The 16883-nt window shown below is 35.4% G+C and overlaps 1 protein-coding gene across 2 annotated transcripts in view; it reads right to left on the bottom strand.

Moving 5' to 3' along the window:
* PCDH11X (protocadherin 11 X-linked) overlaps positions 1-16883 on the bottom strand; it is a 925502-nt gene that overhangs the window by 416915 nt on the left and 491704 nt on the right. Inside the window, exons 5-6 of one of the 2 annotated variants that reach the window (XM_027963067.2) lie at positions 14852-14881; positions 10987-11511 (exon numbers count right to left, since the gene is read on the bottom strand). In XM_027963067.2, the coding sequence (XP_027818868.1) occupies positions 11479-11511; positions 14852-14881 (63 nt within the window). In that variant the 3' untranslated portion in view covers positions 10987-11478. Of the gene's footprint in view, positions 1-10986; positions 11512-14851; positions 14882-16883 lie in introns of those variants that run through there. The other variant, XM_060407578.1, reaches the window with a different exon arrangement.

Raw genomic sequence — 16883 nt, forward strand, 5'->3', positions numbered from 1 at the left:
ATAATAATATTCTTTCTTTCCAAATTTCTAATCTCCTAAGCCACAACTCCTCAAATTTCAGTGAAAGCTTAGTTTAAAAGCATATATTTTCTTTCTTTTATGATTTTGACTGTGCTGGGTCTCCCTTGTGGTGCTCAGGCTTTCTCTCATTGCAGTACACAGGGACTTCTCTCTGATTGCAGCACTAGGGCTTCTCTAGTTGTAGAGCATGAGCTCTAGAGCACATGGGCTCGGTAGTTGTGACCCGCTGGCTTCTCAAATAGTGATGTGTGGGCCCAGGGCATATGGGATCTTAATTCCTTGATAAGGGATCAAAGCTACACCCCCTGCCTTGCAAGGCAGATTCTTAACAACTAGACCACCAGGAAAGTCGCGAGCATTTATTTTGTTAACGAATGTGACCATATATCTTAGACACAACATGGTGAAGTGATTCCAAGCAGTGACGGTAACAGAATGGAATGAGAGAGGAATGATGAGATGCTATTCCTACGACATTATAGATTCCGTCTATTGAGAATATTCTTATCTCTACTGAAAGCATATGGCAAAATAAACTTAACCAGAAGCACATAGAATATAAAAGAAAATGACATTGCTTGTTTTCTCTTGATAGTGCTGATGATAAAGATTTGCACTAAATATTAAATATGGTTAATGCTTGGTATAAAGTGTTCCAGTGAGGATGAATTTCTGTTTTATATTAAAATATCAATGGGGATGCTTAAATAGCAATAATATTCTCTGCTATAAAAAGTATTAATAATAGAGTGTTGTAACACCTCAAAGCACAGTGAATATATCTCTCAGAAATATTATTATGTGCCATGCAAACAAGTTTTATATATTCAATAGTATGTGCCAGGCAGATAATGACACTTATTTTAAAAGGTTCTATATCTAAGAAATTTCTTTAATCCTACAAAACACTGCCAAGAATACATCAAGGATTTATGGGGCGCCATTCATATTTAAACAGATGTCTTGATAACAGCCACTTGAATAATGAGTACAGAGAGAGAGATCAAGGATTCACAGTTCACACTCTTGAGTAGAAGCAATATAATCTTGGGATTTTTTGCATATTTTGTAAATAGGTCAAAGAGTACTCTATATATCGTCAGTTTCCAGAGTTTATTTCATGAGCATCCAGAGTTTTCTTGCCATTCAGTTCTTATGCATTTCTCTCACTACCATTGTCTTTAATTCATCCTCAGGATTCATTTGAACTCCACCTTTAGCTGGCTAACTCCTTACTCTGATCATTTTCCAGCAATCTTTCCTGTTTGACAAAACTTTTACTTATCCAGTGGTGTTACGATATAATCACAGGAAAAATGGAAACGTTATTCAACTATTTTATGTTTATAGATTTCTAATGAGTACATTTAAGTCACTCAGTCATGTCTGACTCTCTGTGACCCCATGAACTGTAGCCTACAGAGCTCCTCTGTCCATTGATTTTCCCGGCAAGGGTACTGGAATGGAAGAGTCAGACACAACTGAATGACTTCACTTTCACTTTTCATTTTCATGCATTGGAGAAGGAAATGTCAACCCACTCCAGTGTTCTTGCCTGAATCCCAGGGACAGGGGAGCCTGGTGGGCTGTGATCTCTGGGATCGCACAGGGTCGGACATAACTGAAGTGACTTAGCAGCAGCAGCAGCATATCGTTAGCAATCACACGTGCATATATTTACTAGGCTTGATTAACCTCATTGACAAACATGTTATTGGTTGTTGCTTGCCCTTTCTGTGATTACTGGTCCTACTTTGGCTTGCAACCTATATTTTATGTCAATAAAATTAGGGCACTATTTTCATAACATTCATGAAAGGACCGATCAGCCCAATTTTTTCCTCAAACTTAAGATTTTATATGGAGGCTTTGCCACACAAACAAATAAAATTTGATAAATCTAAATTAAAGACAGTAAGAATTGAATAAAGTAGTTCTCAAAGTTGTCTTATATTTGAAAAATCTAGGGAGCTTAAGAGACTACCCATGCTTGGGTCCCACTCTAGAGATACTGATGTGCTTGCTTGGGATGCAAACCGGGCATTGCCAGGTTTCAAATTGTTCCTAGGTGAGTCTAACATACAGTCAGAGTTGAGAAGCACTACAAAAACTACCTCCCCACTTGAGAATCACTGTGCAGTGAGCCATGTTAGCTGACAATCATAATAAGATTGGGAGAAGCAACTGGACGAATTGAGCATTTGCTGCCTACTTGCTTCACAAAACCCAACAAAAGCTAAAAGCTTTACCCACTAAGAACTTTTGTTTACTAAGTTTATTACTTTGGTTTCTGCTATGAAGTGTGATTTTTTTTTTTTCCTGCGACAGGTGGCTTCTTTCCTCAGTTACTTAACAGGATTTCCTGTTTTGCAATAGTCACTGAAGTTTTTATGGCTAATCCAAAGCATAATGTTTTCAATCAATTTAACACCCAGACAACTTTACATAAGCATTACAGAGATAGTATCTTCTCATCAATAAAAATGATACATAACCTGTTCTGAGTTACACAGAAAATAATTCTCAACAATCACCTTTATAACAGAATATGAAACGGATCCCAGAGACAGTTCATTTAATGCTAGAGGTTTACAAGCATTGCATTCACAACTGCTTACTATGAAAAGCAACAACAACAACAACAACAACAACTAAAGGTCAGTATTTGAGATTTGCTCCGCTACACATCTTGTTTTAATGAAAATAAGGAGCAAAATCTGTCATGTTAGAAATGAGATGCACTGTTTGAAGCATTACGCACTTCAAGGAGAAAACTCAATTCATTTGACAATCAATGTTTAAAGTATATTTGGATAACAGTAGCTCTCACTCATAAATATTAAAACAAGCTGTTAAAGGGTATCTGATAAATACTGTAGGCCAGGAGGAGTTAAATATAATAGGAAAGGGTATGCTAGTTGAACAGAATAAAAACGCAATGGTTTATGTGACTGATATAAGCTAAAAAGAGACCAAAATGTAGGTACTCAAAAACATAAACAAGAAGATATTGTATGTTAAACAAAGGTTATGGAATATATGGAAGCTCTTACTTCTCAATGAGTAAACCTGATAGAAAACTTAAGTACACATGAGTGGAATTTATCTTTATTCAAGAATAATAATATATATATTTATAATAATAGATTATTATAATAGTTAAATAAGATTGTTAAATAAGCTAGTTAAATAAGATTGAATTTTTAGTTTACATATCTATTTTCTTTACTACACAAGGTGGTCCTTGAGGTCAAAGAAACTATCTGAACCCTTAGATATTTTCATCACAAAGCACAGTCTGACACACAGAAGCCATTCTGTATATGCTTGTTAAATAAATGACAAATTTTCCTTAAATATTTATAAGGTTTCAAGTAGCATGATAGCCATAGACTAAGAAAGTTATAAGACATCTTGAATTATTAATTCTTTATACCTCAACATTATATTGTAAAATTTATCACTTTAGTGTCTCTAAAGCATAATCCTAGAAACATCTTTTAGGGTATAAAGAAATAACTCAAGTAAATGAGGTAGACTAGTTTCACAGGAATCCTCAATAGATGGGCTAGGAAATTAACTAACATGTTCATAGTTTTTTGGTAAGATAACATCTGATGATTAATTCTCAGAGGCTTCCCTTTGAGTTCCCTATGAGCTAAGTGGGATATTTGCCCACCTTAAAAATTAAATGCATGATGAGGGGCAAATATGTGAAAAATAAAAGAATACAAGAAAGTATGTCAAAGATAATGTATCTAACCTAATGATTACAAGATACAAGACTCTAAAATTTTTGTTTTTATTTATAAATGTCTCAATATCTGATTTAGCAACACTTGCTAACTATTTCTGTTGAAGAAATGTATGTTCAGAAGAAAACTCCTGAATCTTCCAATATAAATGTTGCTTGGCAAAAAAGAGATGACTGGCACTATTACTCCACTTATACTGCACTCTAATGGGATCTCCCTATAGCTCAGATGGTAAAGAACCTGCCTGCAATTCAGGAGGCCCAGATTTGATCCCTGGGTCAGAAAGATCCCATGAAGAAGGAAATGACAACCTACTCCAGTATTCTTGCCTGAAGAATCCCATGGACAGAGGAGCCTGGTGGGCTAGAGTCTATGGGGTTCCAAAGAGTTGGACATAACTAAGAGACTAACACACTCACACTGCACTCTTAAATCCAGATATTTTGTCATAGAAGAAGATAAAATATTTGAATCAGTACTGTCATGCATTGCCAGACTTCATCTATCTTCATGGGTCCAGTCTACTTATAACATTTGTCATTAGTGTCTGCTTGTTCTAGTCCTCAAATCATGCTGCTTAAGGGACATAACACATACAAGAAATATTTAAAATATGATAATAAAGGAGTTTTTGATGATTCAAAGACTCAATGAAAATTCTACATATCTTGTTACTATAAAGTTCACAGAATTATGGATATTAGAAAACTATGAAAAGTTAGCATCACTGCAAAAGAGCATGGTATAACACATGTGAACGTGACTCATATGTGCAGTATAAACTGAATAAAAGTCTGTCCTCTACTGGTGGCAAAAAAGCAATAGATCATGGAGTAACTAAGCCTCAGCTCAGTCATGGAGAAAAATATACGATTGAATGAAATAAACATGATTTATCTAGTATTTCAAAAGAAAGTGGTCAGCAGATATCTCTATAGCAATGATATTGGCACAGTTTATTAGCAAACATTATCCAATAAATTGCCTAAGAAAGCTTCCTCTCCTAACTACTCTCAGAAATCAAAATATATGAAATAAGAAAGAGATATGCCTAAAGTACAAGCAATATTGTAAATCAACTATACTTCAATTAAAACAATAAAAACAATAGGAAAGTAAACTTAAAAATAAAAAAAACCACCAACACTTTAAATGGATGAATTGTATCTCCAATAAACCTATAAACCAAAAGAAGATGAAAGCAAAATAAATCTTTTTATAAACTAAAACAAGGGGAATTTTCCATTTCAAAAGTGTCATTAATTTAGCAGTGAGAACATCCATGTCACTGTTTCTGATATGAAAATCTAAATTTAGAATAGAATTGTAATAGTTCAATTGTTTGGTTGAGATCAGAGGCATAAATCCCAATCTGAACAGTATAGTTTAGAGTATCAGTTTCAAAGTACTAGTGGTTGAGTTATTCATAGACAGTACCAAACAAGGCATCTAAATTATGTACTGACTCAGATGGAACTGACTGAACAGAAGCAAGGACTTTCAACAGTCACTAGAGAAAAAGGAATGGAAAACTGCCCAATCTAACCCTAACCCTAACCCAATACAGGATAGGCTGAATTTGCAACTACATCTAACAGTATTGTAAAGATAAAGGCATGGGAATAGTGCATTTAATACACATAAGAGTACTATTCAAATACACCTTGAAATTGCTTTCTCCTTTTCAACTTCTTTGAATAAAATATTTTTCAAAACCTTTTAAAACTCTGACTTATTTTACTTAAGTCTATTAAGTAAAGTCTATTAAGTCTATTGTTTCCCATACATTCAGAATAGGGCTTACAGTTGAAATGCATATGTATGATTTTATTTCAGACTGTCCTCAGTACTATGCCACACACAGAGTGAAAACATCTGTTTCTCAGAGATATAATGGGTGAATTTTGATTCTGCAAGGTGAGACAATGGATAGGCAAAATACTTAGAACATTTTCAAAAGAGGCTTAGCGTTTTTCAATAAGGGACAAGGAAGAGGACACAGTACAGGCACCCCCTATCCCATTCACTTTTTTTGGCATAAGAGGAAAGAAAAATAACATTTTTAAAGAAATAGCCCAAAATGGACAGTTCAGTCAACTGGGACCTTACAGAAAAATACTTGAAAAAAAAAAATTCAAAGCATCAGAGTTTTAAAAAGAAGACTCTTCTCAACATTGATTTTCCTAGGATACTTCCATACACAGCAAAGAACAGGTTACAACTGCCTGAATTAGGGCTAAGGAGTAGCTCACTGTTTGTGATATCAATTTCCTTGTATTTTACATGTAGTCATAGGACCTTAAAAAGATTTATAAATCCCTATATAATCAAGCATTTGCTACTACATTAGTTGAATATTCCACATTTTATTTTGGAAAAGTAGAAGTCAGTTTCCTTTGGATTAAGTCAGTTCAGTTAAGCTCATCAAAATTTAGAAATTTAAAATAAGACAAATACAGTAAATATTTATAAAAAGTAAACAAGATAGGATAGTGTGCTAGTGACAGGTTCAGGGCAGGCCATCCCAAGATATACTGCTTCAGCATACTAATTATTTTGAATGAAAGTAACAAGAAACAGCAAGTACAAGGAAACTCTGACCTTCCTTTGTCCCTCTAACAATAGGAAATGAATCTCCAATGTGAAAGATATTTTTCTTGTTCCAGGAGAAAGATAGAGATTCTCATGACCAGATTCAGAGAAGTCGGGGATGAGAGGTTGCACAGAAAAACCTTGTTACCTTACTTCTTTACTAAGCTTACTACCCCTAACCCAAATCCCTGCGTATTGTTAATCCTTCACAAATGTATTGTTTCTTTATCTGAAAGGTTTAAAAGTTGCCTGCTTTGGTTACTTCTTTGAGCATTATGAGCCCCCATACATATGAAATTAAATTTGGTTTTCTCCTGTTAATCTGTCTTATATCAATTTAATTATTAGACTAGCCAAAGAATCTAACATGGAAAAGTTTTCATTTTCTACACTAGGAATTGAAAGGATGCAGAAGAAATATGTACTTTATTAACATGAACTCACAATCCAGCTGTAAACACTATGTTTATGTGTAGAAATGGATGGACAGATCACAGATGGCTTTATGGAAGAAAGGTTTCCAGAAATAATGAGAGAGGGACAGTTTTTAAAATGTCAAATGTAACAGAAATTCTGGAGATATTAAGCAGAAAATCTTGGGCAAATGATGAAAGGGTTATATTTCAACTGAAAGGAAAGATTATAGCAAGAAATGTGTGGTGGGAAAATGCAGTTAAAAGAGATGATTCCTTCAATTTAGTAGTGAATTGTAGCAATGGCTAAAGAGTATTCAGTCTACTTGGAAGGGTAGCTATTTCATATTTATTTTCCTTGGCAAATGACATTTATGTATATTTAAAGGAAAAATGGAAGTGGAGTGTAGAAAGAGACTAAAGAGCTAGATACTTCAGCAATTAAAAGGGAATAAATGAGATACTAGAAAGAAAATCAGAGATATATTGGTGTTACAAAGATGGTTTCCATCTTAGGACGTAGGACCTAAAGTAATTCAGGGTTGGAGGTTGTAAAAGAAATTTGAAGATAGTTGAAAAGGTTTGGGACAGTCATTCAAGCCCCAGGACATAAAGTTAATGAAAAGGAGCATAGAAAGACAAAATTTTCATTCACTACCCATTGAGTTAAATAATCAGTTCCAAAGCAAAATAAGAAGCTCTTAAGACACTACCAAAGGACTCAGAGTATACCTGCAGTACAATGCCCCTGGAAGAGCCTATCTATGGAACATATGTAGAAAAAGGTAAATAGGTTTGCTTGTAGGTGGTGATGCTAAATTAGAGCACTTAGTGTGATTTAACTTTCTCATAGCATTATTAACATTCAATTGAATGCTTTATTTAAAAAAAAAACCGTTTAGTATAGAAGAAATAGCATTCACAATTGCTGCAGATTTAGCTTCATGTATTTGCTAGTTTATCATGCTGCAAAAAGTATTATAAAAATAATCTTTCATTAAAGCCAAGGCCTGTGGATATATCTCTTCATAAACATACCCTTAGAATTAGTTTCATTTAGAGATAACCTTTAAAAAATATCTCAATATGCTGTGTTGTATTCAAATTCTTAAATTATACAGTTAGAATAATTTATGATGAAGAAACTTCCCAATATTCCTGGATTATTGAGTAGGATAAGGGAAGAAGTGCCTTGGAGACACCAGTAAAATGGTTAATATATATATATTCCTTTACATTCTCATTACCTCCCTCTTCTTCATGTAGCCTTGGAGCAAATGGCTACACAAGTGCCAGAGGTCTGGAAGAGGAGAGGTCAATGACAGACAATGGCTTTTATTTGCTTTTTGACTATAGTTACTCTTTCTGATACATGCCAGCCTAGTCTGAAAGAAGCCATTTTGTAAATTCACCTCAGGCAAATATAAATAAATAAGAAATGTACTTATTTGAGGATCTCATTCAGTTCTATTTCTGTCATTTTCAGTTTCCCACTTTTATGAACATACTCTTAAACAAGCATGGCCATTTGGGCAAACCCTAAGGGCAATTTGGATTTAGTTTTAGCTAAAGGGGGAGGGATCTTGGAAAAAAAAGTCTAAGTGGAAAATTTTAGGTTAGTTCTAAGGAAACCAGTTTGTGTTTGAGCAAGAAACATTACTTTGTTTTAATAATAACCAGGTTCAAGCAATTGTACTTCTCTCAAGTTGAAAATAAACATTGCTAAGGGACTCTATTGGAGAAGACTCTTGAGAGTACCTTGGATTGCAAGGAGATCCAACCAGTCCATTCTGAAGGAGATCAGCCCTGGGTGTTCTTTGGAAGCAATGATGCTGAAGCTGAAACTCCAATAATTTGGCCACCTCACACGAACAGTTGACTTATTGGAAAAGACTCTAATGCTGGGAGGGATTGGGGGCAGGAGGAGAAGGGGACGACAGAGGATGAGATGGCTGGATGGCATCACTGACTCGATGGACGTGAGTTTGAGTGAACTCCGGGAGTTGGTGATGGACAGGGAGGCCTGGCGTGCTGCAATTCATGGGGTCACAAAGAGTCGGACACGACTGAGCGGCTGAACTGAACTGAACTGAACTGAAGGGACTCACAAGAGTCTTCTCTAAAACCACAGTTCAAAAGCATCAATTCTTCGGTGCTCAGCTGTCTTCACAGTCCAACTCTCACATCCATACATGACCACTGGAAAAACCATAGCCTTGGCTAGATCGACATTTGATGGCAAAGTAATGTCTCTGCTTTTCAATATGCTGTCTAGGTTGGTCATAATTTTCCTTCCAAGGAGAAAGTGTCTTTTAATTTCATGGCTGCAATCACCATTTGCAGTGATTTTGGAGCCCCCCAAAATAAATTCTGACACTGTTTCTACTGTTTCCCTATTTCCCATGAAGTGATGGGACCAAATGCCATGATCTTCGTTTTCTGAATGTTGAGCTTTAAGCCAACTTTTGCACTCTCCTTTTTCACTTTAAGAGGCTTTTTAGTTCCTCTTTACTTTCTGTCATAAGGATGGTGTCATCTGCATATCTGAGGTTATTGATTTTTCTCCCAGCAGTCTTGATTTAAGCTTGTGCTTCCTCCAGCCCAGCATTTCTCATGATGTACTCTGCATATAAGTTAAATGAGCAGGGTAACAATATACAGCCTTGACGTACTCCTTTTCCTATTTGGAGCCAGTCTGTTGTTCCATGTTCAGTACTAACCATTGCTTCCTGACCTGCTTATAAGTTTCTCAAGAGGCAGGTCAGGTGGTCTGTATTCCTATCTCTTTCAGAATTTTCCACAGTTTGTTGTGACCCACACAGTCAAAGGCTTTGGCATAGTCAATAAAGCAGAAATAGATGTTTTTCTGGAATTCTCTTGCTTTTACGATGATCCAGCGGATCTTGGTAATTTGATCTCTGGTTCCTCTGCCTTTTCTAAAACCAGCTTGAACATCTGGAAGTTCATGGTTAATGTATTGCTGAAGCCTGCCTTGGAGAATTTTGAGCATTACTTTACTAGTGTGTGAGAAGAGTGCAATGGTGCGGTAGTGTGAGCATTCTTTGGCATTGCCTTTCTTTGGGATTGGAATGAAAACTGACCTTTTCCATTCCTGTGGCCACTGCTGAGTTTTCCAAATTTGTTGGCATATTGAGTGAAGCACTTTCACGGCATCATCTTTCAGGATTTGAAATAGCTCAACTGGAATTCCATCACCTCCAGTAGCTTTGTTCATAGTGATGTTTTTTAAGGCCCACTTGACATCGCATTCCAGGATGTCTGACTCTAGGTGAGTGATCACACCAACATGATTATCTTGTTCGTGTAGATCTTTTTTTGTGCAGTTCTTCTGTGTATTCTTTCCATCTCTTCTTGAGATCCAGCCAGTCCATTCTAAAGGAGATCAGTCCTGAGTGTTCATTGGAAGGACTGATGCTAAAGCTGAAACTCCAATATTTTGGCCACCTCATGCGAAGAGTTGACTCATTGGAAAAGACTCTAATGCTGGGAGGGATTGGGGGCAGGAGGAGAAGGGGATGACAGAGGATGAGATGGCTGGATGGCATCACCAACTCAATCGACGTGAGTCTGAGTGAACTCTGGGAATTGGTGATAGACAGGGAGACATGGCGTGCTGCGATTCATGGGGTCACAAAGAGTCGGACACGACTGAGCAATTGAACTGAACTGAACTGAACAGTAATTTATTCAATCACACGTGGTTATGTGTTGAAATGTGGTTTCCCCTTAATTAATTCTTAGCCCTCCCACACTAAAGAATGATGGCACTATGGACTATGGCATTTGTTTTGTTTTTCTCTTTGAATGTCACTAGCTTCTCTATGAAATGTAATCTTTTAAAAGGGAGGTAGAAAAACTTGTCTATCTCTGTACTTTAAACCTCTGATTTGGAATCTAAAACTAGCCTGTTTGGTGAGGCCTCTGAAGTCATTTAAATGTAAATAGCTGGGGCAGTCATTGAGCAACTCTAGGTCCTTTGATGTTTGAGTTTCTAGATCCTTTGATGTGTGAGACTCTAAGACAAAGCATTCATTTAGATACTTCTTTCTTGGCTAATATGGGGCCCCCTTTTTTTATTTTAAACAACTGTAGGAACCTTATATTTTTCACTTTGAATTAAACTGATAATAAAAGTCATGTTTTATCATCTAAATTTAAAAGCCTACATAGGTGAAGTTCAAGAGTTCAAGAGAAAACATTTTTTTTTAATGGAAACATTTGCAATAAATCCAAAGTTAATGACATTCTGACACCATATATTTAAGGTTTATAGCTTCCTGAATTTAATATCCAACATCAAATGTATATATAAATGCAATGAACCAAAAACAAAGGGCATCACAGAACAGACCTAATCTCCATAGTATATGTTAACCATATTACATCAATCTAGGCATGGAGTGAAAGGGTTTGATAAGGAGTCTGTAGCATCATCAGAGTTGTCAGAGGTAAAATTTTCAAAAAATATTATTCTTCCAGAAGCATCTTAAAACATGAAGCATATTCAGGGTAATTACTAAAACACACACATACATAAAAAACAATTTTGATATGAAAGAAGTATTTGTTTTACGATTTCAGTTTGTTTTTTTTTTTCTTTTTTAGAAGGTATTCTGGACAAATTGTCTGGATTCAAACCATATCTCTTCTACTTGTGAGCTCTATACTCTGGCAAGTCACTTAGGCTCTCTGTACCATGATTTCTTCATCTGTAAAAGAGTTTATAGGATTCATGTTAGGACTAAATTTGTAGTAGGTATAGAGACACAGATGTGGGAATAGAAGTATAGATATATGCATATATGCATTTATATGTATGAACACATACACACACACAATGCTTTGAACAGAGTAAGCACAATATTAGTGAGTTAATTTTATTGTGTTTATTTTGGTATAGAATGGTGCTGGGAAAAATGACCAACTGCTCACAGCTGTCCCTTTTTTATCCTCTGCTTTTGAGGCAGGAGAGAAGTAGGCAGGGCACAACCATGAAAAGAATGACACAGTTGTTGAGAAAGACAGGATGCCACAAAAACTGGATAGAACCTTCTAGGTCCAAGATGGTGGAAGATTTCACTTCCAGGGGACCTCGAGCCTCATTGTATGTTCATTGTAATGCATTAGCATATGCTAAATGACATACCCACTGGCACCATGATAGCTTGGAGACCAACAGTGAAAGACCCAAAAGTTGGTGGTATCCCAATTCTTGGAAGTCTCTGCCCCTTCCCAGAAATAGTTGGAATAATCCACTTGTTAGCCTATGAAATTACCTAGCCCACAAAAACTAGCAAACTGTATCCCCCAGGGCCCTCTCACATTATGAGATGGAACAAATTTTGAGAATGTTGGAACACCTAAAATCTGTAGAGCTTCTTTCTTTCACTTTATAAAGCTAGTAACATTTCATTACCCTTGCTTCCTTCCTTTTAATTGTAGAACTCTTCTATGACCTTTTGACATCTGGGAGGAGTTAATTCTAAAAAAGTCATCATTCCAAGGTCACAGTGATAAGATAGTTCAGAAAGGCATTTGGAAATTCAGAAAGTGAAAATTTTATAATGCTGATATTTTAGTTTATCTCTCAAACACTAATGAAAATACATTTTGACATTCTACTCAGGCACCATTTTCTGGTAATTCTCACACTTGATAAACCCATCCAGGGCTAACAGAGTACCTCGAGCATAGTCTAGACCATCCATTGGTAAGTTATTTTTCAAAGACAAAATCTAGTCTTCCAAACTATAGGAGGATATTACAAAAAAAAAAAAAAAATACTTACAAAAAAAAATCACATTTAACCTAGCATATGGTTACAGCAATGTTTTGGTTCATAATATAAACAGCATTTAAGGCTTACTGATTTTAATTTCCAAAATGTCTTCCATCAGAAGCTTAAGGGAAACCTATTTCTTTCAATCTCAAAACATGGTGAAGAAACCAAGGCATAAATTTTAGGAAAAAAATGTCAGTGAATTATTTTTATTTTTAGTGGTGGTGTAGTCTAATCAATGAGGTAATTAAAATTTAACAATATGTGTGGCCTAGTTTATTTTTTTAATAGTAAAAAACTTCAAATTTTTCTAGAAAGCTAGACTGTTCATATATACGTGAGCAGAACTTAAAATTTTCACATTGAAGGAGGCAAAAATATACATGTAAAGTCTCTTCAAAAAAAATGTTGGGAAAACTAGACAGCTACATGTAAAGGAATCAAACTGGACTACTTTCTCACACCATATAGAAAAATAAACTCAAAATGGATTAAAGACTTTAATGTAAGACCTGAAACCATAAAACTCCTAGAAGAGAACATTGGCAGCATGCTGTTAACAATATTTGGGGGTGGGGGGGGGCGGTCTGTTTCTCAAGGAAGGGAAACAAAAGCAAAAATTAAGTGAATGGGACTACATTAAACTCAAAAGTTTTTGCATAGCAAAGGAAATCATCAATAAAATGAGAAGGCAACCTGTTGAAGGGGAGAACATATCTGCAAATGATATAACTGGTAAATGATTAATATCTAAAATGCACAAAGAACACTTATAACTCAACACAAGAAGACAACTTGATTAAAATGGGCAGAAGAACAGAAGAGACATTTTTTCAAAGACGTACAAATGGTCAACAGACGCCTGAGAAGATGCTTAACATCACTAACCATCAGGGAACTTCAAATCACACCTGTCAGAATGGCTATCATTAACAGAAAACAAATAACAAATGTTGCTGAGGATTTATGGAAAAGGGGACCCTTCTGTGTACTGTTGGTGGGAATGTAATTGGTATAGATAACTGTGGAAAACATTATGAAGTCTGCTCAAAAAATTAAAAATAGAACTGTCATATGATACAGCACTGCTGCTGCTGAGTCGTTTCAGTCATGTCCAACTCTGTGTGACCACACAGCACAAAAACACTAAATCAGAAGGATATATATATATATATACACTCCAACTCTCATTGCAGCATTATTCACAATAACCAAGATATGGAAGACACTTTAGTGTCCATCAGTAGATGAATGGGTAAAGAAAATGTGGTATGTATGTATATATGTAATAGAACATTATTCAATCATTAAAAATCATGTCATTTTTGACAACATGGATGAATCTAGAAAGCATTTTGCTAAGTTAAATAAATCAGACAAGACAACAACTGCAGGATCTTATATGCAGAATCTAAAAACCAAAGCAAAACAAAAACAGACTCATAGCTATGGAGAACAAAAAAGTGGTTGGCAGAGGAGAGGGAAGTGAATGAAAAAGGTAAAGAGGATCAAGAGATAGAAACCTCCACTTTTAAAACAGGTAAGTCATGTGGATGTAATATACAGCATAAAGGATATAGTTAATAACATTGTGATAACTTATATGGTTGTATATGGTTCCTGGAGTTATCATGGTTGTGATCATTTCATAATGTATCAAAATGTCAAATCACGATGTAATATATCTGAAACTAACATAATATTGTACATCAACTACATTTCAATTAGAAAAAAATTCACATTGAAATATGACATTTTATTTTTATTGTTTTTTTTTGAAATATGACATTTTAAAGCCCAATTTCTCAGAGAACATCAACCTACTGATTAACCATGTTTATAGTATTTTTCTCAGTGACCTTATCCAACATCATCATGCTTCATATTTACTAACTTTTGCTGTCACTGTTAATTGTGAACTTGCACCAACATGGTCCCTTCTATTGCTAAAATTTATCATAAAATAACTATAACCAGAACATTCACAAAGTGATGCTGTCATCAGTATGTTGTTTTGGCACATTGGGAGAAGAAAATGTTGGTGAAAAATAAAATAAAATAAGCCTTGAAAATTGCTTCCAGGACTGTGTAAGTAATACAACATGTAGAGACAGCTCAGCTTGAAGCTCCTTAAAGGCAGAACTACAACATATGTCATCTTAAATACTTACAGTTTTAACTGCACTTAATAGCTACTGTAGCTTCAGAAATTTAAGAAAAGATAGTGCAACGAATTTTAAAGTCAATTTTCTTCGAAATTGGCATCTTACCTTTATTGTCCTTTTCCCCTCGGATTTCCGCTGATTTAGGATAAAATGTAGGCAAAGGAAGCAAAGTAAAACAAAACAAAAACAAAAAATCAGTTTCAATTTGTTATTGTAAGTACATTTTAAAAATGTCAATATTTTCAGTGCAATAATACACAATTTTGGTTTTCTAGTGAAACTATTTTTATTTGTTGCATTCTTCAGTGGTTTCAGGAAAAGTATATAACAACATTGTAAATATCATGCAACAATATGTTGAACAATATAAAACCTTCGATTGGCATCACAAATTGTTATACGCTTAGCTCACATAAGCATTAGCCAAGAAAAGACATCTTTCCTGTAAGATATTCTCTTATTATATCATTTATTTTCCATTCATTTTAAAATGGATGAGTTTTAATCTTGAGCATGAACACATTTCTTAAAAAAAAAAAATCTAAGTTGGTTGGAGATTCATGATTTAGAAGTAAACATAAATATCTATACAGTTTTGGATACTATCCCTAAATACCTAAATGTTGATTTTTGTGGGTCTTAGGAACACCTTAATTCAATTCTATTCAACTAAATCCTTTTTGCAGCCATCCTGGTAAAATCATTCTTTTCGCTTTTATTTAAGACTTCAACCTCAGGAAATGGGCAGTAAACTGATTTTGAAGACTCTGTAAGCATTTAGGCCATTTATCCCTTGAATTCATTCTCCTTTGTATGGGATGAATACATCACATGATAAAGTATCATGTATCTAACATTTCTAGCTAATTATGTTCCCCAAAGTCCTTTCTCCTAATATTTTATTACATTTTCCTATAATAGTTACAGTTGTGTAAACGTTTCTTTGAGCATCACAGAAAATTGGGGATGAGATAGGGTTGAATTTGAAATAAGGGTATGTACAAAAAGTGATACAATAAGTATAGTAAGAGAATGAATGGTGTTGTACAGTGCTTTGATATGATTTCATATTTACTTGTTCATGACAAATATGTAGCTTTTTTGATCTAAGAACAAAGTTTTTAAAAGTAATATTGTTTTGATAAGAGAGTTGAACTTGTTATGTCAAAGTGTCATCATCAACATTTGCAACTGTTGATAAGTACTCAGTAGTAGTTCAGATACTAAGGGGCACTGCTGGGGTTTTATCAATTAAGAACAAATGAAGATGCAACTATGGCAAAGAGATATTAAGAGTACAAATATCCAGAGTCTATGAGAACCATCTGAGAGTGTTCAGTCCACACAAGGTGACTCTTGCTGATCTAAATAGCTCTCTGACTTTGGAGTATTAACTCCTGCCTAGGAAAGTGGATCTCTGCTTAGCAGTGGTGAAAATCATGCAGTGGCCTGGAAGAAGGAGATTATCATGCTGGCCGGCATTAATGCCTTCATTTTCTAGTGATATGCTCTAGTAACAAGGGACTTTCATCTTTGCACTAACAACTGAACATCAGTTCTCAGTTGGCTAAGCTCTCTCTCCCAAAACCATCTCACAGAAATGTTAAGGAACTGTTGAAGGAAACCCACTGCTTTGGCCAGATGCAATGATAACCTCTTGCCTGAGTTGTCTTGAAACAGGAGGTCCTGATAAAGAATGTGATGCTGCCACTGAAAACTAACTGGGAGAATTTGGGAGGGGTCAAAGAAAGGGACAGAAGATGATATGTCCTGCCAATCTCCCAGAAACCATCACACTGGAATCCATCTTGGCTGAAAGATGCAAACATCACCAAGGAGGACCCTGAGTCAGATCAAATATGAGCCAAAAAAGATGATTAGTCAGCAACAACCCAGAAGCTAAGCACATTATCATAAAATCTGAGACCGCACACCATGTGGCAGAGCAGTCCTTCTGGTTTCTCTTACTCTCCTGCCCTCCACCCAAGAGCCCATTTACAATAAAGTCTTTCGCTTTGTCAGTACATGTATCTCCTTGGACATTTTATTTCCAAATGTTAGACAGGAGTCCACTCTCAGGCCCTGGAAAGGGCCCCCCTTCCTGCAACAGAAAGGTACACCTCAGATAAATTTGGAC

The sequence above is a fragment of the Ovis aries genome, chromosome X (assembly GCF_016772045.2).
Source record: "Ovis aries strain OAR_USU_Benz2616 breed Rambouillet chromosome X, ARS-UI_Ramb_v3.0, whole genome shotgun sequence".
Lineage (NCBI taxonomy): Eukaryota > Metazoa > Chordata > Mammalia > Artiodactyla > Bovidae > Ovis > Ovis aries.